The 26,966-nt window shown below is 50.6% G+C and overlaps 1 protein-coding gene across 1 annotated transcript in view; it reads left to right on the top strand.

Moving 5' to 3' along the window:
- The first annotated feature begins 7,241 nt into the window (after positions 1-7,241).
- Positions 7,242-26,966, top strand: part of PEX7 (peroxisomal biogenesis factor 7) — a 94,495-nt gene continuing 74,770 nt past the window's right edge. Inside the window, exons 1-3 of the mRNA XM_066248375.1 lie at positions 7,242-7,478; positions 9,055-9,112; positions 9,971-10,121. Coding sequence (XP_066104472.1) covers positions 7,349-7,478; positions 9,055-9,112; positions 9,971-10,121 — 339 coding nt within the window. The 5' untranslated portion in view covers positions 7,242-7,348. The remainder of the gene's footprint in view (positions 7,479-9,054; positions 9,113-9,970; positions 10,122-26,966) is intronic.

Raw genomic sequence — 26,966 nt, forward strand, 5'->3', positions numbered from 1 at the left:
CCCAGCAGGTTAGGCTCTGGTTAAGAGATTTCCCCTGAGGGCAGGCCTTGGTAAGAAGAACAGAGTACTCAGACAATCATATTTTTCAAAACGTCCCCTTGATATTTCTAGTACTTACATGGCACCATACCGAGTTGTTACAATATTATTGACTAAAATGTAATTGAAAAAATTTAAGAAAAAATGTGGCATTAGGAAGCACAGGGAGATTTTTATGATATTTACCATCAGAACTTGGTTAGCCTTCTGCAGGTAAGTCTCCCAGTGTTGTGAGGTGCCCCCTTGACTGGTCCGGCTGGACTCGTCCACACTGAGCCTCCAGCAATTGGTCAGTTAGAGTTCAGGCTTTCCTGCCCAGGCTCTGGCTACGCAGTGCTTTCCTCTAATGCAGGGGTCCCCAAACATTTTACACAGGGGGCAAGTTCACTGTCCCTCAGACCGTTGGAGGGCCGGACTATAAAAAAAAAAACTATGAATAAATCCCTATGCACACTGCACATATCTTATTTTAAAGTTAAAAAAAAAAAAAAAAAAAGACGGGAACAAATACAATATTTAAAATAAAAAACAAGTAAATTTAAATCATCAAACTGACCAGTGTTTCAATGGGAACTATGAGCCTGCTTTTGGCTAATGAGATGGTCAATGTCCGGTTCCATATTTGTCACTGCTAGCCGTAACAAGTGATATGACGCGCTTCCGGAGCCATGACGCGTGCGTCCTGCGTCACCGGAAGTAGTACTGTACGTGAGCGATGCCCTGCTTTGCAGTGCCGCCACATACAGTACTCCAGGAGCTCCTCTCACTGACCACCAATGAAATAGGTGCCCCTTCTGAAAGTGTGGCAAGGGCCGGATAAATGGCCTCAGGGGGCCGCATGCGGCCCGCGGGCCGTAGTTTGGGAACCCCTGCTCTAATGGGTCTCTGCTCTGGGAACTCAAGCCTCCCTGTATTCACCTGTCTATCTCTGTAATCCAGGGGCAGAGGTTTGCCATGTGTCCCCCTCTCAGACTGTTCAGCTTTTTATCTGGTGTTAGGACAGATTCATGACTTCAAATCTCCTTACATGCAGAATGGGAAACTGGAAGTTTGGACTTAAAAAAAACTTTTTATTAAAAAAAAAAAGTAAGCTTACAGGAAGGTTGCAAAAATTAGTTAGAAGTAGTCCTATACACCCTTCATACAGATTCCCGAATATGAACGTTTTATCACATTTGCTTTATGTGGGAATATGCTAAGAAAATATGTAGTGTTCAGATGACAATTAGAGATAGCGCGGTGCCCTACGGTGAAAACCCTGAGCAGAGGAGAGTCCAGGGGCCTCTCTGACCTGTACTGGAAACAGTGCATGCTGGAAACAGCAAAACCACAGGATAAGATTCAGTAACGGGAATGTTTAGGCTCTCAGAACGGAGATTAGGAGTTAGCATGTTCCTTGTCTTTTACTTTGTCCCCTGAAAACTTCTGCTCTCTGCTTCTTTGCGTTATTTGTACTGGCTAATAAATATCTGAGTAAAGCTGGGAACGGGGCTTCAGTCCTTTGGTCTACTGACAAAGGCTGTCTGTTGTCTTCCCTGGACCCCTTGGAAATTGTCATCTGGTCTCTGAGTAGTTCATTGTCGCCATGACAACTTCATCCATCTATGTATTTGCCTGATTTTTAAGTGCTCGAGATATAAGTATATATTTTCTAAAAACAAAAACATTGTCTTAGATAAACATAATACAATCATCAAAATCAGAAATTTAGTATAGCTACAAAGCTATTAACTATTCTATAGATGTTTTTTAACTTCTGACAATTGTCCCTAATGTCTTTTACAGCAAAATAAAAAGGTCTTTTTGGCCCAGGATCTAATTCAGGATCACATGTTACATTAGTTGCAATGTCTCTTTAAGTGTGTTTTAATGGGCAACAATTCTTCAGTTTATCTGTCTTTCATTACTTTGGCATTTTTGAAGATTACAGGCCAGTTATTTTGTAAAATGAGCTCAATTTGGGTTTGTCTGATTTTCCTTCATTATCTGAATTCCTCAGGTTATGTAGTTTGGGCAGAAGCATCACAGAAGGAAGGGAAGCTGTACTCTCCCCAATGCATCATATCAGAAGCACATGAGGTTGACTTGTGCCATTCCTCATGTTTGATCACTTGCTGAAAGTTGTGTTTGCCAGGTTTCATTGTTGTAAAGTTACTAATTTTCTATTTGTAACTAATAAGACTATTGTGGAGAGACTCTTTGAGACTATATTACTATTATGTTTGTCTTGATTCATACTGCCACTAATTTTAACATCCATTGATGATTCTTGCTTAAAACCTTTATTACTATAGTAACTGACAAATGATTATCTTATAATTTCACCCTTGCTTCTACCTTCATTAACATAAACTCTACTATATGGACAATTTTTTCTCTTATTATTTGTTTTTATCAGCATGGTCTCTTAGATTCTTATTTAATTCAGTAGGTTATGATTTATACTTATCAACATCTTAATTGGTCCAGATGTCTCCAGGAAGACCCCCTCCAGCAGCTGCCTGTGTCCTTTCCACAATCCGTCTAGTTTTTTGTGTGCACTTACTTACTGGCACAGTAAGGTATTCCAGGCTCTGCCATTATGGGTAAATAAATGAAATAAAAATGCTCCTTAAGCTTATGAGTATTTACTTAATTCTAAACTAGTGTTGAAGGTTTCATTGTTCTTTTTATTTATTTATTTATTTATTTTTCTGAAGCTGGAAATGGGGAGGCAGTCAGATAGACTCCCGCATGTGCCCGACCGGGATCCACCGGGCACGCCCACCAGGGGGCGATGCTCTGCCCATCCGGGGCGTCGCTTTGCCGCGACCAGAGCCACTCTAGCGCCTGGGGCAGAGGCCAAGGAGCCATCCCCAGCACCCGGGCCATCTTTTGCTCCAATGGAGCCTCGGCTGCGGGAAGGGAAGAGAGAGACAGAGAGGAAGGAAAGGGGGAGGGGTGGAGAAGCAGATGGGTGCCTCTCCTGTGTGCCCTGGCCGGGAATCGAACCCGGGACTTCCGCATGCCAGGCCGACGCCCTACCACTGAGCCAACCGGCCAGGGCCTCATTGTTCTTAAAACACTAAATAAAATAGTCACACTTGTTGCATCCTCCCCAAGTATCTTCATCTGTAGTGGCTACTTGTAGAAAAAAAGTTTGGGGACTGGTATATGTTTACTTTTCATTTGTAGGTGGAGACACTCATGGCCAGCTAGTTGTTGGCTCTTTGGTCTCTATTACTGTACGTTTAAAGAACATTAGGGCTCCCACTCTGTGTTTATTTGATTAGGTTAATGTAGTTGAAGTGGGAATTTAAGTTATCTGTGACTAAAAAACAAGAGGGACTGCAGCCTTTATGTTGATACCCCATTAAAGTTAATTGTCTAAATAAAATAAAACAACAACAACAAAAAAAGAAAATAAAGAAATGCTCTACTTCTGAAATATTTGGATCTGTGCTAGCAAATTCTTGTTATAATAGTAATAGTTGTCATATGTTTTGCATGCCTACTATGGGCCAAGTCCTGTAATAGACACATTATCTTATTTTTGATACTCTTAACTTTTCTGTCTTTTTCCCAAAATAGAACCCACTCTCAATCTGTCCATCCAAATATGTATCAAAAGGTAACAAGCAAATTCTCCCAAGTTGAGCTGAATTCTTGAACAGCTTAATTAATTAAACTTTCTAAATATGCATCAAAGGGTAATGTGCAAATTCTCTCAACTTGAGCTGTATTCTTGAACAGATTAATAGGATCTATCTTGTGTCTTCCCCCAATCTCTCTCTAATGCCTCTTCCTCTACCAAGTCTTGCATCTAGTGTTTCCCCAAAGGTTCTGTCTTCGGCCCTTTTTTCTTTTCATACTACTCTCTTCCTTAATGAGGGCAATCTTTTCCACAGCTTGCATATTTTTATTTAATCTTTTTTTTTTTTTTAAGTGAGAGGCAGGGAGGTAGAGAGACAGATTCCCACATGTACCCTAACTGGGATCCACCCAGCAAGCCCCCTATGGAGGGGTGCTCTGCCTATCTGGGGCTGTTGCTCTGTTGCTCAGCAACCAAGCTATTTTAGTGCCTGAGGCAAGGCCACGATGCCATCCTTAGCACCCAAGATCAACTTGCTCGAATGAGCCATGGCTGTAGGAAAGGAAGAGAGAGAGAGAGAGAGAGAGAGAGAGAGAGAGAGGAGGGTTGGGGGATGGGTGGAGAAGCAGATGGTCGCTTCTACTGTGTGCCCTGACTGGGAATTGAACCAGGGACTTCTACATGCTGGGCTGATACTCTACCTCTGAGCCAACTGGTCAGGGCTGCATATATTTTTATTTTTTCCTTTTTTGTACTTTTCTGAAGCTGGAAACAGGGAGAGACAGTCAGACAGACTCCCGCATGCGCCGAACCGGGATCCACCCGGCACGCCCACCAGGGGTGACGCTCTGCCCACCAGGGGGCGATGCTCTGCCCCTCCGAGGCGTCGCTCTGCCGGGACCAGAGCCACTCTAGCGCCTGGGGCAGAGGCCAAGGAGCCATCCCCAGCGCCCGGGCCATCTTTGCTCCAATGGAGCCTTGGCTGCGGGAGGGGAAGAGAGAGACAGAGAGGAAGGAGGGGGTGGGGGTGGAGAAGCAAATGGGCGCTTCTCCTATGTGCCCTGGCCGGGAATCGAACCCGGGTCCCCGCACGCCAGGCTGACGCTCTACCGCTGAGCCAACCGGCCAGGGCCTATTTTTAAACATGTAAATAAGAACGCCCCTAGCTCCTGACTGGTATGTTCAAAATAAAATTCACATTCAACATGTTAATACTGGAGCTCATTTTCTTCCCAGACTGACTCCTCCTTCTATAGTTCTAATTTTATTGATCAGTCACTACATCTATCCAGGCACATAAGTCAGAAATCTGGGAGTCATTTTGACTCCTCCTTGTTCCTAACATATCAGATATTATGAGTTATTGCCTTAAAATCTCATCTGGCTCTTACTTTCCATTCCTATTACCATAATCTTTGTTCAAAATCTTATCTTTTGTTTGAACTACTGCTAAAGTCTTTTAACCACCCTCCCATTTCTAATCACTGCCCTCCAGATTAGTGTTGCCCAGATCTTTTAGAATGAAAACTCAGTAATTTAATTTCTCACGTTAGAAAACTCCAATGGTTCCATATTGTTTTAGTTAGAGTAGAAATCCAATCCCCTTGGTACCACAAACAAAGTCTTCATGATCCAGCCCCCAATACAGCACTCTGATCCCTCCACCCAATTCTCATCACCATCCCCCTTCCATTTAGGATTTTTCTTCTGGTGAAAAATCAGAGGAAATTTCTGGTGAAACCAGAAAAAAATTCCGTTGTTTGTGCTGCCTCTCACCATTCAGCTAAATAAGAAAAGATAAGGATTGCCTGACCAGGTGGTGGTGCAGTGGATAGAGCATCGGACTGGGACGCGGAGGACCCGGGTTTGAAACCCCCAAGGTCGCCAGCTTGAGTGCAGGCTCATCCGGTTTGAGCAAGGCTCACCAGCTTGAACCCAAGGTCGCTGGCTCGAGCAAGGGGTCACTCGGTCTGCTGTAGCCCCCTGGTCAAGGCACATATGAGAAATCAATCAATGGACAACTAAGGAACTGCAACGAAGAATTGATGTTTCTCATCTCTCTCCCTTCCTGTCTGTCTCTTCCTATCTGTCCCTCTCTCTGACTTTCTCTGTCTCTGCCACAAAAGGAAAGAAAAGATAAGAATTGAATATTTATGGGTGCTTTATTCAGATGGCTGGTGATCTGAGAAGGTGGGGGTTCTGTACCCAAAACCCATCCTAACACCTCATCTTAGCTAACCTTCTTTATAAGGAGAAGAAAGGGATAGGTAAGGGGTTTGGAATTCAGGGAAAAGTTAATTAACTGCTCACAAAAATTAGGGGATATTTTGTAGCTTCATATTCATTTTTGAAAAATCCCCTAATGTTTGTGAGCTGTATAGATAAAAGTTGCAGTACAAGGAGTCTTCTAGCATTTCTTCATCTACTGACCAGGTAATTGTTTATCTGCATCCTTGTCATCAGGCATTCTGTCCATGGAGCACAGGGGCTTAGATACCATCTTGCTTGTGGATATCCTGGGCCTGGGGCACAAAGGTAGATTACATGCAACCTTATCAAGTCACATAGTCCCATTCATCTATCCAACTTATGGAATAAAGCTTTTTACTTGCATTAAACATTAAGCCTATTGATTATAAATAAAAGCAACTACAATATTACTAAAGCTAAATTTCTAACTCTTGAGTTCCCCTATCACTGGCAGCCACAAACATGCTATTTTAGGTTTCTTGGGTTGTTCATGTTATTCCTGCTCCTGCAATGACTTCCATCTCCTTGTCTAGTTAAAGAAAACATCATCATCACTTACCGCAAGTATTACCTTCTTTCAGGCGCTTTCCCTCCCATCCCCCATCCTCCAGCACTGACAAGTTCCTTTTTTAAAATACCCTGTATATATTTCTCCTAGCACCTACATTATTTTGATTACACTTCCCTAATGACATGTCTACTAGACTAATCTCTTGAGGCCATAGAGTATATATTATTGCTTTCGGATCCGAAGAGCCCAGCATTGTACTTGGTGTATAATTAAGGTGACCATATAACTAGGTGTGAGCCTGTTCACCTGGCTTATTTACTAACTGCACCCTTTTTCACTCTCAAAAGTGTCTTGTTTGGCAGATAAATTATATATGGTCACCCTCCACGTAGTGTATGGTTAGTAAATGTTTGAACAAGGGAATGAATGAATAAGTCTTTGTTTTTCTTAATTAGCCCGGTATCTGAGCACTTGTGTAGTGGGACTTTTTTTTTAAGTTAGTTGCTTATTATATAGTTTTCCTTAGCTTCATTCCTGCCTGACTTCATGTTGTTTCAAGTTATCTTGGGCAACACAGCACTCAATCGCCTTCTGGACTCGCCGCATGATTTGAGTTTGCTGCAGTTTTGTAATCATTAGATATAGTTCCTGATGCCAGTCTTTCAAAAGTTCAATGAATTAATATAATATGCAAAAATAAAAGTTGTCAGAATTCCCACCTAACCCACACTGCCCTGTTATATAGCTACATAGTTCATTATGTGTGGCCCAAACCAGTTTGTTTTGCCCAAAACAAAAATGAACTCCGCTGGAGTCAATGCCCTTTCATTTGCGGACCAATAGAAAGCCAGAATTCAGGGCACCGGGTGTCCTTTCTTCCGCCTCGTCTTCTGGGTCTCTAACTTCTCCGGGCTAGTCCGCACCGACTCCCAGCGGGTCGGGCCCGGGGGCGGCGAGGTGCGGAGGCGGCAGGCGGGATGAGCGCGGCGCAGGGCGGCTCGGTACGGACGCTGCGGGTGCCGGGCCGCCACGGCTACGCCGCCGAGTTCTCCCCGTACCTGCCCGGCCGCCTGGCCTGCGCCGCCGCGCAGCACTACGGAATCGCGGGTGAGGCCGGGCCGGGCCGCGCCGTCGGGTCGGGGGCGGGTTCCAGCCAAGTTCAAGGCCGGCTTCCCCCGGGGGGGGGGGGGGGGGGGGGGCGGAAAGCGCTTCCGACAGTAGACAGCGCCGCAGCTGAACGCCAGGGGGAGCAGAGGAACCGATCGGTCCCGCTCCCTCCTTTGTCCAGCGTGGGGACTTGGTCTGCAGACAGTGTCAGTTTCTTTCTGCGTTTCACCGTATGCAGAAGTAGCATGTGGAAGACGCCTAGGGGCCCGTGTCCTTAAGAGCGTACCGATTCCACTGCCCTCTGACCCCCTACCCCCTTCCTTTTGTCCCCCCAAAGTAAACACCGCCCTAGAGAGAGTTTAACCTGTTTGGCCCCTCCGACCGGTCCGACACGTCCACAGCACTTGTAAGACCTTCCTCAGGTCACACCGGAACCTGTTAGCTCGTTCACGTTCCCCACAGTCAGCATTTGGGCTGTCAGTGGAAATCGAGTGCCCCTGAACTGACGCTTGGAGTCTCCTCGCAATCGCCATAATGAGATGTATCGAGTTCTGCCCTCACTGTGTTGTCCTAGGAGAAATACATATAGTATAACTGCAAGCACTTGTTTGGGGTTTAAGATCATTGTTTGTCCTGGACTAGGTTGAGAAGGAAGGTTCCATTCTAATCTTTCTTCTTTTCATTCATATCCTAACTATTATTTACACACTGAAGATCTCTGAAACAAGTCACTACATAATGCCAGCTTTCAGTAGTAGTTTTTGTTTGGTCCTACAGCTGGAAAAATAACGTGATTTCTAAAACTCAGAGGGAGAGAAATATTTGCTTTTTTATATTTTCATCATTACTTCGTGTTGCTGTCACATTGAGATATACAATAATTGCCCACCAGTTATGTTGAAGACCCATGAGTTTGTGATATTTTGAATTAAAACCTCTACAAAAACTTTAAAGGAGTTGGTATTAAAAAACAAACAAACAAACACATGTTGATTATAAAAGAGCTCCCCCACCCCCAATTCCTGTAGCAAATATAAATTAAAATATGCTGATTCCTTAGTAAAATAATTCATCTTTGATAGATAACTGATACATTGTGTTCAACACTTTACCACCAAGTATGTGGTAAATTTGACCAAGAATTTTGTTTTTAAATCCCATGTTGAACTCATTTTAGATTTCTTGGCAAGGCAATGTGATGTAGTAGGAGCAGAGTCCCAGGGGTCTGTAACCTTGAGGTTTGTAACCTGTAAATGAGGATGATAACAGCTATCTGGGAAGTTTGTGTGCCTGGCACCTGCCTGGCCACAGAATATGAACTTAAATATCTTCTCTGTTCGGGCTGTCTGGATTTCACGTAGAGGAGAGATGGTAAGTTCAGTGTTGAATGATTGAAACACAATATGGGAAGAGATGGAGAACACAATCTGATCATTTTGTATACATGGCCTCAACAAATATAGGGAGAAATTCGTGGTAGTAAAATTAGGTACTCAGGGCTTGATCCCTCGTCCTTGACCTTAGATGGTCCCCTGACAGGTTCAACAGCATGACCTCAATTTTTTTTTCTCCTTAGGCTGTGGAACCCTGCTAATATTGGATCAAAATGAGTCTGGGCTTAGGCTTTTTAGAAGGTAAAGTGGTTCTCTAGGTATTAACTTATATGTATTCTCTTTTGCTATAGAAGCCTTAATAGAATTAGATTTTGAATCTTTTTTAGGTATAGTTTTTTACTTTTTAAATTTGCCATAATTCAGCATTTGCATAGTACAGAACTTATTTTTGCAATTAAATTTGATTGTGATTTTTTTTCTAAAGCTCTGGTTTCTTAGTTTCCATTTAGAAATTATAAAACTTAAACATAAAAAAGATAAACTCGGTATTGTGCTGTGTGGCATTTTTATCTTTGTTGTTTTCGTACCGTAGTTTAGCTTTACTCGTTCAGGAGCTAATTTCCATTTCGTCGATTAGCTAGTGCCTCTTTCGCTTGCTCTCCATGCATGTCTTGTCTGGATGACTGACTCAACACCTCCATCCGAGCAGTCAAAGGTAGACAAGGGAAAGGAAGTGCTGTCAGAAAATAGCTACCTGCTCATAGCTCCGGTGAAAGATTTATGGGAAAAGTTGAAATGATTGCTCTAAATTAGTATTTTAAAATGCTTGCTGGGCCCACCCCTGAACCACAAAAAACAGCGAGCACCCAAGAATGGCAGCATGCCCTCTTGTAAATAGTGCTGGATTTCTAGTGGGGAGGCCTATTTTAATCCAGCTTTGCAGTCTTCTAGCTGTGTGAGTTGGGCTATTCTTTTAACTTCTCTGAACCTGCTTCTGCATATGACAAGCGCCTGTTCTACTTATTTCTCATAGTTATGAAAACCAGGTGAGATACTATGTGTTAAAATGTGATTATCTTAAAAAAAAACTAACGTTATTCTTTTATGTCCAACTGCCTATGTAACTAGATTTTTTTTCTTTAATTTTTCCTGGTGTAGTTTTGACTGGAACGATGGTTTGTTTGACGTGACCTGGAGCGAGAACAATGAGCATATCCTGGTCACCTGTAGTGGGGACGGCTCGCTGCAGCTCTGGGACACCGCCAAAGCCGCGGGGCCACTGCAGGTCTACAAGGAACACACTCAGGAGGTACTCTTTCTGGGATTGTGGGTTTTCTATGGATGAAACGCACTTGGATGCAAACATGGGGAAATGCCCTCAGGGAACAGGAAGTTTAAGCCTTAGTGTTTGTTGTACATGGGAGACGGCATTTTTTGTTTGATTATTCAAACATACACTACCTCTTAGCCTGAAGTGCTGGAAAAGAAGAAAAGGTCAGGCTTCTCATTAGTCAGTAAAAGTGCCGCCAGGAGTAGCACATGTGGGTGCACCACTCCCTCTGGTGAGGCCATAGCTCTCCTTGTGCTGTAGGAATAGGGCGGCCATACTCTGTCTCCAGGTTGAGGTAGGGGGAGTTTTCAGAGACATCATGGCATTGCTGTTAGGTCTTCGGTAGGATTCCTAGGGATTTTCACTTAGACCACCCTTTCAGACGTTAAGTAGGAATAAACTATAACTTAGGTATTTGAAATGAACAAGAGTCAACAAATGATTGCCTTAACTGAGTGGTTCCCAAACTGTGTTATATATTAGAATCACCTAATGAGCTTCTAAAAATCTTCATGCCCAGGTCATAGTGTCTGGAGTTGGAGCCAGTCATTAGTATGATATTATATAAAGAATTCCAGATGATTCCAGTGTGCAATAGTGGCATTCAATTCTAATGACCTTGATATGTGTATTGTCTAGTATTTTGGGGGTTGTAGATTGAAAAGGTAGATTTTAAAAAATATTTAATAAAAGGAGTGATTTGATTTACCTTGCAGAGTGGTAACTCACAGTCCCTTTAACCTCAAAGCTTTAAAGCTTTTTTTGTAAAGAAGAGAAAACAATAGTTTTAAATAGATGGAAACTGTAATGGAATATGTTCGAGTAGAGAATGACTTTCATGCATGACAACTGCTACTGTATTTGTGGTCTTTTGTCATATGGTCAGTGCAGCTCTCACTGTCTCAAAAGACACTTGCTCTACGCCTGTCTCTAAAGCAAGTTGATGAGTTAATCATACCTAGGAATCAGAACCCTAGATCCCCTATTTTAGAATCTATTAGGAAACATATGTAGGAGAATTATGTAATCTTATTTCATAATTTTCAATCATATGAAACTAGAAATACTTTTTAGTTTAAGTACAAGCTGATATCCTATGAAGGAATTACTGGCATAGCTAATTAAATATATATGGAATTTACATTTTATTTAAGACCAGGAAGAATATAAGCATATGTATTTAAATATATTTATAGAATACATGTTATAAGTGTATACTTTATATATTTAACAAAAAATAAGCAATGGAAAGACAGTTTGAAAGCTAATAACAATGATTACCTTTGAAAGGGGTTGGGGAAGGAGGCAGGGGAGAGGGAACTAGGATGGAAACAAGATTTCTCCCAATGCAGCTTGCATTATAGTTTTGACATCGGAGCAATTGAAATATGTAAATAAAAAGAAAGAAGTTATTGCTAAAATTTGCAAACAAACAAATGAATCTAGTAATATATCAAATTGGAGCCATAACTGAGGTTGATATAATTATTTCAAGTGAATTTAAAAGCATACTATTTAATTGTACATACCTAATAGGATATTTCTGATAAACAGAAAGAATTACAAAAAAGTTTCTAACTGAATTCAGAAAAATTAGTATTGTCATTTTGAAACTCTCACACATATATTATAGGATAAAGCACAACAATAATTAGGTCATTAGAAAAAAGTTTCAATGTAAGAGAAAAGTGATATGAGAATAAAAAGTTGAATAAGACATTTAATCTTAAAATTGAATAGGAAATAACCATATAGACTCATTTATTTTTCTCTGCCTAAAAATGTATACATTTCTTAGTTCTTTAGACACTAAAGACCTATATGCAGTGACAACTAGTGCCAGTGAATATTCTTAGTGCCCAAATTATGGCCTCTAAATACTCTTTCCCACTAAAAGGAAAAGGGATCTTTGGAGAAATAATTGATTCCAGGACGAGAGGGGAAGCATACAAGATGAATCTAAGACATCTTGTGTCAGAAAGTTGTGGAAGGCCCCTGGGATCATGTCAAAAGTTTAGAAGAGACCATCTGAAGGAGCTCTCGCTGACCAGTGTTGGGACAATGGAAACATCAGAAGAAATGACAGCGATGGATTGAAACACTATACACAGAGAGACACCCTTGTGTGTGTATTTTCACTCCTTGTTAAAATAACCCCAACTGGTCACCATTGAAGATTAATAGGATAACTAACTTATTCTGAATATTGATGAATCAAGGAAAAGAATCAAAGCATTTACCCTGCCTTTCCTGTATGAATTTTATTGTGGAGTAATTAAACAGCTGATGTGGAAAATTTCTTATAACAGAATTCTAGCTAATAAATGCAGTAGGAATAACAGTTAGAAAAGTCACCATTTAGTAGCCTTTAATGAAATAAGGACTCTAGGTAAGGTTATACATGGATACTAAAACCATTAATTTAAGACAGATATATCTTCTGAACAATTTTAGTATCACTAAAAGTAGATCATCCAGAAATTATACCACTTCCAATGTAATAGGAAGCTAAAAAAATAAAAAGATTGAACTGAATCTAATCAAGCCTCTAGATCTAACTTCAATTTAAAGGAATTAAGAAGTATAAAAGAAAAAGTTAAACACCACCATGTGGAAACAATTAGCCAAATCCAGAATGTAGAATATTCTACAAGACCATTCACTTTGTTTCTTCAAGAAAGAAATGTCTTTACTGTATTTGTATATTGTCCCTAATAAATAGTTTTTTTGGTGGAGTCTTTGAAGTTTTCTACATACAGAATCATGTCATCTGCAAAAAGTGATAGTATTACAAATCCTTCTTTCCCAATATGGGTGCCTTTTATTTCTTTCTCTTACTTGATTGCTCTGGCTAGGACTTTCACAACTGTTGAATAAAAGTGGTGAAAGTGGGCATCCTTGTCATAGACATAGTATGGTGGTTACTAGAGGGAAGAGGCTGAGGGGGGGGGGTAAAGGAAGGTAAAGGGGGCCAATACATGGTGACGGAAGATGGTTTGACTTTGGGTGATGGGCACACAATGCAGTACACTGATCATGTACCGTAGAGATACCCTGAAACCCATACAATCCTATTAACCAATGTTACCCCATTGAATTTAGTAATAAAAAATAATTTAATAAATGTCATGGGGAGAGGGGGACAGGAGAAGCAAGGTGGGGCGGGAGGGCTTTCCTAGATTAGAAGAGACTTCAGAGACATAACACCTAAGTGTAAAATATGGATTTTATTTGGATCCTGGTTCAAATTAACTTTAAAAAGACATTTTTGGGACATTTGGGGAAATATGAATATGGACTTAGTATTAGATGATATGGAACTTTTCTTCATTGTGATAGGTGGAAAAATGGCCCTGTGCTTATGTAGAAAAGAAAACCCTTCTTATCTACTGAAGTATTTATGAGTGAAATTGTCTACTGTTCAAATACTCCAGCAATTAGTCAGTAATGGGATAAAACAAGACAGGCAAGGGCCTGGCCAGTTGGCTCAGTGGTAGAGCATCGGCCCGGTGTGTGGATGTCCTGGGTTGGAATCCTGGTCAAGGCACGAGAAGTGACCATCTGCTTCTTTACCCCTCTCTCTCTGCCTTCTTTCTGTCTCTGTCTCTCTCTCTTTTCCTCTCCTGCAGCCTGGCTCGATTGATTTGAGCACGTCGGCCCTGGGGCATTGAGGATGGCTCTCTGCAGCCTCTACCTCAGGTGCTAAAAATAGCTCAATTGTGAGCATGGCCCCAGATGGGCAGAGCATTGTTCTCAGATTGGGGTTGTTGGGTGGATGCTTTTTGGGGCTCACGTGGGAGTCTGTTTCTCTATCTCCCCTCTTCTCACTTGGATAAGAAGAAGAAGAAAAAAACCAACAAGACAGATATATGATGGATACCTAGGGATTTATTATGCTGCTTTCTGTACTTTTATGACATTAAAGTTTTTCTGTCGTGAAAAATTAAAAAATTCATTTTGCGTTAAAAGAAATATGTAGCTTTTTCTAATCGCTCAATAATTAAAAGTCAGTGTTTCTTTCCTTTGTACTGATACAGAAAAGTATGAACAGTTCAGACATAGTTTTTCTTTGATGATTTTTAATTAAATAGGCCAACTTAAAAAGGGCAATACTGTACAGTAGATTAAAAATGAGCTCTTTGGGAATTGGTTTCAGCAATAAAACTTGTCCTCTCAAACTGTGGTTTTGATGAGGTTTCGATTTCATAAAGCAGCATAAAATATTTGTCCAGTGGGTTTTTTTTTTCTTTTTGCAGTTTTTCAGTTAATTTTCTTCAACACTGCCAAGAGTAATTTCATAAGATAAGCCTTTTGAGAACTGGGCTTTTAAAGCATAACTATGTATTTTTCTTCTTTTTTATAGTTAATTTGTCCATTTGCCATGTCCACTGTTGGAGTGGTGCAGGAGGGGAAATTGGGAACAGGGGAGACATGGGAGAGTGGACCAGTGCGAGCTGTACTTTCCATTCAGATTTGTTTCTCTGCTCCTTCATTCATTCCAAAAACTTGGATTGACTCTACTGTCTACAGAGGACTCTACGAGGCCTTGGTGGGGAGGATTAACAAGTCAGGTGGGGTCCTTGCCCTTCTAGAGTCCTTGTCCCTCTGGAGTCCTTGCCCCTCTGTGGGAGAGAGGGTTAGGCTGCTGTTGTTTAGTTATAATATGCTCAGTGCAGTGAATGTACAGAGTGCTACGAGAAGGACGGATCGTGTCTGGGGAAGGGACCCGAAGGGCATGCTTGAGTCTGACAGGAGAGGAGGAATCGATTATTTAGGTGCAGAGGTCAGAGAACAGCGTTAGGGGCAAAGGAAAGTGCGTGCTCACAGGGGAAGTATTAAGCCTGTGTGCTCAGAGCAGTTAACCATAAAATTCAATAAAAAAAAAGAGCCAATGCCATCCTCAAAAAAGAAATTAAATAAAAAAAAAAGAAATGACCAGTGAGTGGAAAGACATTGACAAGTTAAAATAATTTACTGTGAAATATTTCATGCATATAAAAATACATATAAGCCTGACCAGGCGGTGGCGCAGTGGATAGAGCATCGGACTGGGAAGTGGAGGTCCCGGGTTCGAGACCCCGACGTTGCCAGCTTGAGCGCAGGCTCATCGGGTTTAAAAGCAAGACTCACCAGCTTGAGCCCAAGGTCGCTGGCTTGAGCAAGGGGTCACTCTGCCTGCTGTAGCCCCCCCAGTCAAGGCACATATGAGAAAGCAGTCAATGAACAACTAAGGAGCCCCAACAAAGAATTGATGTTTCTCTTCTCTTTCCCTTCCTGTCTGTCCCTCTTTCTGACTCTCTCTGTCTCTGTCACAACCTCCCCCCCCCAAAAAAAACCATATGAAATGTAAAAAAATATAATGAACACATATATTAATCATCTAGCTGAAAAAATAAAACCTCATTGATACCATGGAGCCCCTTGTTACTGACTCTGTCCTTCTATTTCCTGATTTCTGGTCCTGTTTTTTTCCTCCTTCCTTCTTCCTTGGGGCAACCGCTATTCTGAATTTTCGACTTACATATGTATTTCCTTTTAGTTTTACTACGTATGTACGCATCCCTAAGTCATGCGTAGTTTTACATGATTTTGATCTTTGGGTAGTAAGCAACAGCATGGATGACTCTCAGTGTCCAGTAAGGACTGTAAATTGCAGGGGCCACATAGTATGAAGCGACCTAATGGCTTTCTGCAGGGAGCAACATTCATTTGTGTCTCAAAGGTTGTTTCTTATACAGTGTAGATAATGGATGGGAGGTGATCAAGAATGGATGGGGAGAGCAGTTAGAAGGGTGCTAGTCTAGCTGGTAGTTTATGGCTGATGGTTTTAGTCTCTTAAGAGAAATTACATCTAAACTGATAACTGTGGCTCTTTGAGATCTTGTCCTTCCTGTTTGACACACTTGTTTCCTGCTTCCAGGTCTTCTGTTCTTCTAAGGAAAGCTGCTCTTCTCAAATCTGCAGAGTTCTTTTACTTCATAGACTTCTTTGTTCAGAGAGGTCTTTTCTGACCACTATTGAGTGAGAAGTGACCTCCTGCTCTTGTCATTGTGCTCTAGTGTCCTTATTTGCTGTATTTTGCTTTGTAATTTTTAGAAATCACAACCTGAAATTATATACTTATTTATTTACTGCCTGTTTTTCTCTGCTAAAATATAAGATGCATGAGGGCTGGGACTTTGTCTTGTCTGTGCCTTGTATATAGTAGATGTTTGATAAATTTTAAATAGATTAGTGAATTAACTTAAGGTTGGGGTAATGGAATCCTACCATCCCTTTTTGGCTGTCTCTCAAACATCCTTAAAGTTATAAACTTTTCCAGAGCTCGAGTTTAATGCAGAAACCCCATTCTTATTAGACATTTCCCCTTGACCATCTTGCTGTCCCCTCAAACCCAGCGTATCTAAAGTTAAACCTTATCTTCCTTCCTCCGTCTTCCAGTTTGTTAGCGCCCCATTGCTGACGGTGCCCAGGCACAGAACCTTGGTGTTATCGCACAGCGTTCACTAGTCCTAATCTCTTGGTGCTTTCCGTGCCCACATGTGTCTTTGGTGGAGTTTCTGGTCAGCGTGTGCACCTCTGCTTCCTGCTGTTAACATTGCAGCCGGCCCCAAAGCCCTGCTTGAAGCCTGCTCTCTGGGCAGCAAGCTGAAGCTTCCACCCCATCGCCCCTTTTGTACGTATGTCTAGAGTTTGTTTTCTTTTTTTAAACACAATATTCTGATTTGTACTGTTAGTTATTTCCTGTGTCCTAATATTTTAAACATAGTAAGACAAATAAAGTATTTGTTGATTGAGTCATCTTTGCTTCCTTCTTTCTTATTCCATTTTTCGCCTCATCATGTGTGTCCTAGCCTCAGTTTTGTCCTAGAGCCCTAATGCTTGCCATGCTATTGAGTGTCACATAGGACAGCTGGCAGGACACTACGGTCAGCATAGTTTTCCTACCTCCTGTCTTTTGTCCTCATTAGGGCTGGGTCTCGCTGAGCCTGTGGAGGCTCCTGTACTTTTAAGAGGCGAGGAGTCATGAGGTTTCAGGTCCTGCATCACACTGGAAATGTGTGGAGGGAGTGGAACGTGAGCTCATGATGTCAGCTTTTAGTTTTATTCGGTTACCTGTTACAATGAAAGCAATAGCTCTTTGTAACTAGCAGAGTTACGGGTTGTGGAAGAAAAATTTAGCTGATTTAATTTTTTTAATTCACATTGAGTCATACTGCAGTGAGCATAGATGTACAAGATGGAATCATATGATTTTGCTTGGGGGGAGTCTTCCATCGAACAGGCATGGCAGTTATTTAACATCAATATTAGTAAAATGTGGTAGATGCTGAGTCCAAAGTAGGTACAAGATGCTGTTGGAATGCATAGAAGGAAGCGTCTAAGTCACTGAGGACCTTGTCCAGGGAGACTGACTTCATGAGGGACTTACTGGGGCTAAGACTTGACATGTGAGCAGGAGTTCACCAGGTGGACTGGGACTTTAAGTTCTTGGATATGTATAATTCATGAAAACAAAATGAAATAAGTATGGGCCCAAATGTAGCTGCAATGAAGGGTGATACCAACAAGGGCAGCACTTTATGCAGCTCCGGGTCACCAAAAAGTTCCAGTTCAGCAGTGCTCTTGAGCAGTGTGCTGTAGGGACCGCCTGGCGAGGGGCCCGAGGCTGGGCTGTGCAATGTGCTGTAGGGACCGCCCGTCGAGGGGTCTGAGGGTGGGCTGTGCAGTTGGGCCCTGAGCAGTGTGCTGTAGGGACCGCCCGGCGAGGGGACTGAGGCTGGGCTGTGCAGTTGGGCCTTGTGCAGTGTGCTGTAGGGACCGCCCGGCGAGGGGTCTGAGGGTGGGCTGTGCAGTTGGGCCCTGAGCAGTGTGCTGTAGGGACCGCCCGGCGAGGGGTCTGAGGGTGGGCTGTGCAGTTGGGCCCTGAGCAGTGTGCTGTAGGGACCGCCCGGCGAGGGGTCTGAGGGTGGGCTGTGCAGTTGGGCCCTGAGCAGTGTGCTGTAGGGACCGCCCGGCGAGGGGACTGAGGGTGGGCTGTGCAGTTGGGCTGTGCAGTGTGCTGTAGGGACCGCCCGGCGAGGGGTCTGAGGTTGGGCTGTGCAGTTGGGCCCTGAGCAGTGTGCTGTAGGGACCGCCCGGCGAGGGGTCTGAGGGTGGGCTGTGCAGTTGGGCCCTGAGCAGTGTGCTGTAGGGACCGCCCGGCGAGGGGTCTGAGACTGGGCTGTGCAGTTGGGCCCTGAGCAGTGTACTGTAGGGACCGCCCGGCGAGGGGTCTGAGGGTGGGCTGTGCAGTTGGGCCCTGAGCAGTGTGCTGTAGGGACCGCCCGGTGAGAGGTCTGAGGCTGGGCTGTGCAGTTGGGCCCTGAGCAGTGTGCTGTAGGGACCGCCCGGCGAGGGGTCTGAGGGTGGGCTGTGCAGTTGGGCCCTGAGCAGTGTGCTGTAGGGACCGCCCGGCGAGGGGTCTGAGGGTGGGCTGTGCAGTTGGGCCCTGAGCAGTGTGCTGTAGGGACCGCCCGGCGAGGGGTCTGAGGGTGGGCTGTGCAGTTGGGCTGTGAGCAGTGTGCTGTAGGGACCGCCCGGCGAGGGGTCTGAGGGTGGGCTGTGCAGTTGGGCTGTGAGCAGTGTGCTGTAGGGACCGCCCGGCGAGGGGTCTGAGGGTGGGCTGTGCAGTTGGGCTGTGAGCAGTGTGCTGTAGGGACCGCCCGGCGAGGGGACTCAGGCTGGGCTGTGCAGTTGGGCCCTGAGCAGTGTGCTGTAGGGACCGCCCGGCGAGGGGTCTGAGGGTGGGCTGTGCAGTTGGGCCCTGAGCAGTGTGCTGTAGGGACCGCCCGGCGAGGGGACTGAGGGTGGGCTGTGCAGTTGGGCCCTGAGCAGGGTGCTGTAGGGACCGCCCGGCGAGGGGTCTGAGGGTGGGCTGTGCAGTTGGGCCGTGAGCAGTGTGCTGTAGGGACCGCCCGGCGAGGGGTCTGAGGGTGGGTTGTGCAGTTGGGCCGTGAGCAGTGTGCTGTAGGGACCGCCCGGCGAGGGGACTGAGGCTGGGCTGTGCAGTTGGGCCCTGAGCAGTGTGCTGTAGGGACCGCCCGGCGAGGGGTCTGAGGCTGGGCTGTGCAGTTGGGCCCTGAGCAGTGTGCTGTAGGGACCGCCCGGCGAGGGGACTGAGGGTGGGCTGTGCAGTTGGGCCCTGAGCAGTGTGCTGTAGGGACCGCCCTGTGAGGGGTCTGAGGGTGGGCTGTGCAGTTGGGCCCTGAGCAGTGTGCTGTAGGGACCGCCCGGAGAGAGGTCTGAGGGTGGGCTGTGCAGTTGGGCCCTGAGCAGTGTGCTGTAGGGACCGCCCGGCGAGGGGTCTGAGGGTGGGCTGTGCAGTTGGGCTGTGAGCAGTGTGCTGTAGGGACCGCCCGGCGAGGGGTCTGAGGGTGGGCTGTGCAGTTGGGCCGTGAGCAGTGTGCTGTAGGGACCGCCCGGCGAGGGGACTCAGGCTGGGCTGTGCAGTTGGGCCCTGAGCAGTGTGCTGTAGGGACCGCCCGGCGAGGGGACTGAGGGTGGGCTGTGCAGTTGGGCCCTGAGCAGTGTGCTGTAGGGACCGCCCGGCGAGGGGACAGAGGGTGGGCTGTGCAGTTGGGCCCTGAGCAGTGTGCTGTAGGGACCGCCCGGCGAGGGGTCTGAGGGTGGGCTGTGCAGTTGGGCCGTGAGCAGTGTGCTGTAGGGACCGCCCGGCGAGGGGTCTGAGGGTGGGCTGTGCAGTTCGGCTGTGAGCAGTGTGCTGTAGGGACCGCCCGGTGAGGGGTCTGAGGGTGGGTTGTGCAGTTGGGCCGTGAGCAGTGTGCTGTAGGGACCGCCCGGCGAGGGGACTTAGGCTGGGCTGTGCAGTTGGGCCCTGAGCAGTGTGCTGTAGGGACCGCCCGGCGAGGGGTCTGAGGGTGGGCTGTGCAGTTGGGCCCTGAGCAGTGTGCTGTAGGGACCGCCCGGTGAGAGGTCTGAGGCTGGGCTGTGCAGTTGGGCCCTGAGCAGTGTGCTGTAGGGACTGCCCGGTAAGGGGTCTGAGGGTGGTCTGTGCACTTGGGCTGTGAGCAGTGTGCTGTAGGGACCGCCCGGCGAGGGGACTGAGGGTGGGTTGTGCAGTTGGGCCCTGAGCAGTGTGCTGTAGGGACCGCCCGGCGAGGGGTCTGAGGGTGGGCTGTGCAGTTGGGCCGTGAGCAGTGTGCTGTAGGGACCGCCTGGCGAGGGGTCTGAGGCTGGGCTGTGCAGTTAGGCCCTGAGCAGTGTGCTGTAGGGACCGCCCGGCGAGGGGTCTGAGGGTGGGCTGTGCAGTTGGGCCGTGAGCAGTGTGCTGTAGGGACCGCCCGGCGAGGGGTCTGAGGGTGGGCTGTGCAGTTGGGCCCTGAGCAGTGTGCTGTAGGGACCGCCCGGCGAGGGGTCTGAGACTGGGCTGTGCAGTTGGGCCCTGAGCAGTGTGCTGTAGGGACCGCCCGGCGAGGGGTCTGAGGGTGGGCTGTGCAGTTGGGCCCTGAGCAGTGTGCTGTAGGGACCGCCCGGTGAGAGGTCTGAGGCTGGGCTGTGCAGTTGGGCCCTGAGCAGTGTGCTGTAGGGACTGCCCAGTGAGGGGTCTGAGGGTGGGCTGTGCAGTTGGGCTGTGAGCAGTGTGCTGTAGGGACCGCCCGGCGAGGGGTCTGAGGCCGGGCTGTGCAGTTGGGCCCTGAGCAGTGTGCTGTAGGGACTGCCCAGTGAGGGGTCTGAGGGTGGGCTGTGCAGTTGGGCTGTGAGCAGTGTGCTGTAGGGACTGCCCAGTGAGGGGTCTGAGGGTGGGCTGTGCAGTTGGGCTGTGAGCAGTGTGCTGTAGGGATCGCCCGGCGAGGGGACTGAGGGTGGGCTGTGCAGTTGGGCCCTGAGCAGTGTGCTGTAGGGACCGCCCGGCGAGGGGTCTGAGGGTGGGCTGTGCAGTTGGGCCGTGAGCAGTGTGCTGTAGGGACCGCCCGGCGAGGGGTCTAAGGGTGGGCTGTGCAGTTGGGCTCTGAGCAGTGTGCTGTAGGGACCGCCCGGCGAGGGGTCTGAGGTTGGGCTGTGCAGTTGGGCCCTGAGCAGTGTGCTGTAGGGACCGCCCGGCGAGGGGTCTGAGGGTGGGCTGTGCAGTTGGGCCGTGAGCAGTGTGCTGTAGGGACCGCCCGGCGAGGGGTCTGAGGCTGGGCTGTGCAGTTGGGCCCTGAGCAGTGTGCTGTAGGGACCGCCCGGCGAGGGGTCTGAGGGTGGGCTGTGCAGTTGGGCTGTGAGCAGTGTGCTGTAGGGACCGCCCAGTGAGGGGTCTGAGGGTGGGCTGTGCAGTTGGGCTGTGAGCAGTGTGCTGTAGGGACTGCCCAGTGAGGGGTCTGAGGGTGGGCTGTGCAGTTGGGCCGTGAGCAGTGTGCTGTAGGGACCGCCCGGCGAGGGGACTGAGGCTGGGCTGGGCAGTTGGGCCCTGAGCAGTGTGCTGTAGGGACCGCCCGGCGAGGGGTCTGAGGCTGGGCTGGGCAGTTGGGCCCTGAGCAGTGTGCTGTAGGGACCGTCCGGCGAGGGGTCTGAGGCTGGGCTGTGCAGTTGGGCCCTGAGCAGTGTGCTGTAGGGACCGCCCGGCGAGGGGACTGAGGGTGGGCTGTGCAGTTGGGCCCTGAGCAGTGTCCTGTAGGGACCGCCCGGTGAGGGGTCTGAGGGTGGGCTGTGCAGTTGGGCCCTGAGCAGTGTGCTGTAGGGACCGCCCGGAGAGAGGTCTGAGGGTGGGCTGTGCAGTTGGGCCCTGAGCAGTGTGCTGTAGGGACCGCCCGGCGAGGGGTCTGAGGGTGGGCTGTGCAGTTGGGCTGTGAGCAGTGTGCTGTAGGGACCGCCCGGCGAGGGGTCTGAGGGTGGGCTGTGCAGTTGGGCTGTGAGCAGTGTGCTGTAGGGACCGCCCGGCGAGGGGTCTGAGGGTGGGCTGTGCAGTTGGGCTGTGAGCAGTGTGCTGTAGGGACCGCCTGGCGAGGGGACTCAGGCTGGGCTGTGCAGTTGGGCCCTGAGCAGTGTGCTGTAGGGACCGCCCGGCGAGGGGTCTGAGGGTGGGCTGTGCAGTTGGGCCCTGAGCAGTGTGCTGTAGGGACCGCCCGGCGAGGGGACTGAGGGTGGGCTGTGCAGTTGGGCCCTGAGCAGTGTGCTGTAGGGACCGCCCGGCGAGGGGTCTGAGGGTGGGCTGTGCAGTTGGGCCGTGAGCAGTGTGCTGTAGGGACCGCCCGGCGAGGGGTCTGAGGGTGGGCTGTGCAGTTCGGCTGTGAGCAGTGTGCTGTAGGGACCACCCGGTGAGGGGTCTGAGGGTGGGTTGTGCAGTTGGGGCCGTGAGCAGTGTGCTGTAGGGACCGCCCGGCGAGGGGACTTAGGCTGGGCTGTGCAGTTGGGCCCTGAGCAGTGTGCTGTAGGGACCGCCCGGCGAGGGGTCTGAGACTGGGCTGTGCAGTTGGGCCCTGAGAAGTGTGCTGTAGGGACCGCCCGGCGAGGGGTCTGAGGGTGGGCTGTGCAGTTGGGCCCTGAGCAGTGTGCTGTAGGGACCGCCCGGTGAGAGGTCTGAGGCTGGGCTGTGCAGTTGGGCCCTGAGTAGTGTGCTGTAGGGACTGCCCGGTGAGGGGTCTGAGGGTGGGCTGTGCAGTTGGGCCGTGAGCAGTGTGCTGTAGGGACCGCCCGGCAAGGGGTCTGAGGCTGGGCTGTGCAGTTGGGCCCTGTGCAGTGTGCTGTAGGGACGGCCCGGCGAGGGGTCTGAGGGTGGGCTGTGCAGTTGGGCTGTGAGCAGTGTGCTGTAGGGACCGCCCGGCGAGGGGACTGAGGGTGGGCTGTGCAGTTGGGCCCTGAGCAGTGTGCTGTAGGGACCGCCCGGCGAGGGGTCTGAGGGTGGGCTGTGCAGTTGGGCCGTGAGCAGTGTGCTGTAGGGACCGCCCGGCGAGGGGTCTGAGGCTGGGCTGTGCAGTTGGGCCCTGAGCAGTGTGCTGTAGGGACCGCCCGGCGAGGGGTCTGAGGGTGGGCTGTGCAGTTGGGCCGTGAGCAGTGTGCTGTAGGGACCGCCCGGCGAGGGGTCTGAGGGTGGGCTGTGCAGTTGGGCCCTGAGCAGTGTGCTGTATGGACCGCCCGGCGAGGGGTCTGAGACTGGGCTGTGCAGTTGGGCCCTGAGCAGTGTACTGTAGGGACCGCCCGGCGAGGGGTCTGAGGGTGGGCTGTGCAGTTGGGCCCTGAGCAGTGTGCTGTAGGGACCGCCCGGTGAGAGGTCTGAGGCTGGGCTGTGCAGTTGGGCCCTGAGCAGTGTGCTGTAGGGACTGCCCAGTGAGGGGTCTGAGGGTGGGCTGTGCAGTTGGGCTGTGAGCAGTGTGCTGTAGGGACTGCCCAGTGAGGGGTCTGAGGGTGGGCTGTGCAGTTGGGCTGTGAGCAGTGTGCTGTAGGGACCGCCCGGCGAGGGGACTGAGGGTGGGCTGTGCAGTTGGGCCCTGAGCAGTGTGCTGTAGGGACCGCCCGGCGAGGGGTCTGAGGGTGGGCTGTGCAGTTGGGCCGTGAGCAGTGTGCTGTAGGGACCGCCCGGCGAGGGGTCTGAGGGTGGGCTGTGCAGTTGGGCTCTGAGCAGTGTGCTGTAGGGACCGCCCGGCGAGGGGTCTGAGGGTGGGCTGTGCAGTTGGGCCCTGAGCAGTGTGCTGTAGGGACCGCCCGGCGAGGGGTCTGAGGGTGGGCTGTGCAGTTGGGCCGTGAGCAGTGTGCTGTAGGGACCGCCCGGCGAGGGGTCTGAGACTGGGCTGTGCAGTTGGGCCCTGAGCAGTGTGCTGTAGGGACAGCCCGGCGAGGGGTCTGAGGGTGGGCTGTGCAGTTGGGCGCTGAGCAGTGTGCTGTAGGGACCGCCCGGTGAGAGGTCTGAGGCTGGGCTGTGCAGTTGGGCCCTGAGCAGTGTGCTGTAGGGACTGCCCAGTGAGGGGTCTGAGGGTGGGCTGTGCAGTTGGGCTGTGAGCAGTGTGCTGTAGGGACCGCCCGGCGAGGGGTCTGAGGCCGGGCTGTGCAGTTGGGCCCTGAGCAGTGTGCTGTAGGGACTGCCCAGTGAGGGGTCTGAGGGTGGGCTGTGCAGTTGGGCTGTGAGCAGTGTGCTGTAGGGACTGCCCAGTGAGGGGTCTGAGGGTGGGCTGTGCAGTTGGGCTGTGAGCAGTGTGCTGTAGGGACCGCCCGGCGAGGGGACTGAGGGTGGGCTGTGCAGTTGGGCCCTGAGCAGTGTGCTGTAGGGACCGCCCGGCGAGGGGTCTGAGGGTGGGCTGTGCAGTTCGGCTGTGAGCAGTGTGCTGTAGGGACCACCCGGTGAGGGGTCTGAGGGTGGGTTGTGCAGTTGGGCCGTGAGCAGTGTGCTGTAGGGACCGCCCGGCGAGGGGACTTAGGCTGGGCTGTGCAGTTGGGCCCTGAGCAGTGTGCTGTAGGGACCGCCCGGCGAGGGGTCTGAGACTGGGCTGTGCAGTTGGGCCCTGAGAAGTGTACTGTAGGGACCGCCCGGCGAGGGGTCTGAGGGTGGGCTGTGCAGTTGGGCCCTGAGCAGTGTGCTGTAGGGACCGCCCGGTGAGAGGTCTGAGGCTGGGCTGTGCAGTTGGGCCCTGAGCAGTGTGCTGTAGGGACTGCCCGGTGAGGGGTCTGAGGGTGGGCTGTGCAGTTGGGCCGTGAGCAGTGTGCTGTAGGGACCGCCCGGCGAGGGGTCTGAGGCTGGGCTGTGCAGTTGGGCCCTGTGCAGTGTGCTGTAGGGACTGCCCGGCGAGGGGTCTGAGGGTGGGCTGTGCAGTTGGGCTGTGAGCAGTGTGCTGTAGGGACTGCCCAGTGAGGGGTCTGAGGGTGGTCTGTGCAGTTGGGCTGTGAGCAGTGTGCTGTAGGGACCGCCCGGCGAGGGGACTGAGGGTGGGCTGTGCAGTTGGGCCCTGAGCAGTGTGCTGTAGGGACCGCCCGGCGAGGGGTCTGAGGGTGGGCTGTGCAGTTGGGCCGTGAGCAGTGTGCTGTAGGGACCGCCCGGCGAGGGGTCTGAGGCTGGGCTGTGCAGTTGGGCCCTGAGCAGTGTGCTGTAGGGACCGCCCGGCGAGGGGTCTGAGGGTGGGCTGTGCAGTTGGGCCCTGAGCAGTGTGCTGTAGGGACCGCCCGGTGAGAGGTCTGAGGCTGGGCTGTGCAGTTGGGCCCTGAGCAGTGTGCTGTAGGGACAGCCCAGTGAGGGGTCTGAGGGTGGGCTGTGCAGTTGGGCTGTGAGCAGTGTGCTGTAGGGACTGCCCAGTGAGGGGTCTGAGGGTGGGCTGTGCAGTTGGGCTGTGAGCAGTGTGCTGTAGGGACCGCCCGGCGAGGGGACTGAGGGTGGGCTGTGCAGTTGGGCCCTGAGCAGTGTGCTGTAGGGACCGCCCGGCGAGGGGTCTGAGGGTGGGCTGTGCAGTTGGGCCGTGAGCAGTGTGCTGTAGGGACCGCCCGGCGAGGGGTCTAAGGGTGGGCTGTGCAGTTGGGCTCTGAGCAGTGTGCTGTAGGGACCGCCCGGCGAGGGGTCTGAGGGTGGGCTGTGCAGTTGGGCCGTGAGCAGTGTGCTGTAGGGACCGCCCGGCGAGGGGTCTGAGGGTGGGCTGTGCAGTTGGGCCGTGAGCAGTGTGCTGTAGGGACCGCCCGGCGAGGGGTCTGAGACTGGGCTGTGCAGTTGGGCCCTGAGCAGTGTGCTGTAGGGACCGCCCGGCGAGGGGTCTGAGGGTGGGCTGTGCAGTTGGGCCCTGAGCAGTGTGCTGTAGGGACCGCCCGGTGAGAGGTCTGAGGCTGGGCTGTGCAGTTGGGCCCTGAGCAGTGTGCTGTAGGGACTGCCCAGTGAGGGGTCTGAGGGTGGGCTGTGCAGTTGGGCTGTGAGCAGTGTGCTGTAGGGACCGCCCGGCGAGGGGTCTGAGGCCGGGCTGTGCAGTTGGGCCCTGAGCAGTGTGCTGTAGGGACTGCCCAGTGAGGGGTCTGAGGGTGGGCTGTGCAGTTGGGCTGTGAGCAGTGTGCTGTAGGGACTGCCCAGTGAGGGGTCTGAGGGTGGGCTGTGCAGTTGGGCCGTGAGCAGTGTGCTGTAGGGACCGCCCGGCGAGGGGACTGAGGGTGGGCTGTGCAGTTGGGCCCTGAGCAGTGTGCTGTAGGGACCGCCCGGCGAGGGGTCTGAGGGTGGGCTGTGCAGTTGGGCCGTGAGCAGTGTGCTGTAGGGACCGCCCGGCGAGGGGTCTAAGGGTGGGCTGTGCAGTTGGGCTCTGAGCAGTGTGCTGTAGGGACCGCCCGGCGAGGGGTCTGAGGGTGGGCTGTGCAGTTGGGCCCTGAGCAGTGTGCTGTAGGGACCGCCCGGCGAGGGGTCTGAGGGTGGGCTGTGCAGTTGGGCCCTGAGCAGTGTGCTGTAGGGACCGCCCGGCGAGGGGTCTGAGGCTGGGCTGTGCAGTTGGGCCCTGAGCAGTGTGCTGTAGGGACCGCCCGGCGAGGGGTCTGAGGGTGGGCTGTGCAGTTGGGCCCTGAGCAGTGTGCTGTAGGGACCGCCCGGTGAGAGGTCTGAGGCTGGGCTGTGCAGTTGGGCCCTGAGCAGTGTGCTGTAGGGACTGCCCAGTGAGGGGTCTGAGGGTGGGCTGTGCAGTTGGGCTGTGAGCAGTGTGCTGTAGGGACCCGCCCGGCGAGGGGTCTGAGGCCGGGCTGTGCAGTTGGGCCCTGAGCAGTGTGCTGTAGGGACTGCCCAGTGAGGGGTCTGAGGGTGGGCTGTGCAGTTGGGCTGTGAGCAGTGTGCTGTAGGGACTGCCCAGTGAGGGGTCTGAGGGTGGGCTGTGCAGTTGGGCTGTGAGCAGTGTGCTG

This window comes from Saccopteryx bilineata, chromosome 12 (assembly GCF_036850765.1).
Source record: "Saccopteryx bilineata isolate mSacBil1 chromosome 12, mSacBil1_pri_phased_curated, whole genome shotgun sequence".
In the NCBI taxonomy this organism is placed as follows: Eukaryota; Metazoa; Chordata; class Mammalia; order Chiroptera; family Emballonuridae; genus Saccopteryx; species Saccopteryx bilineata.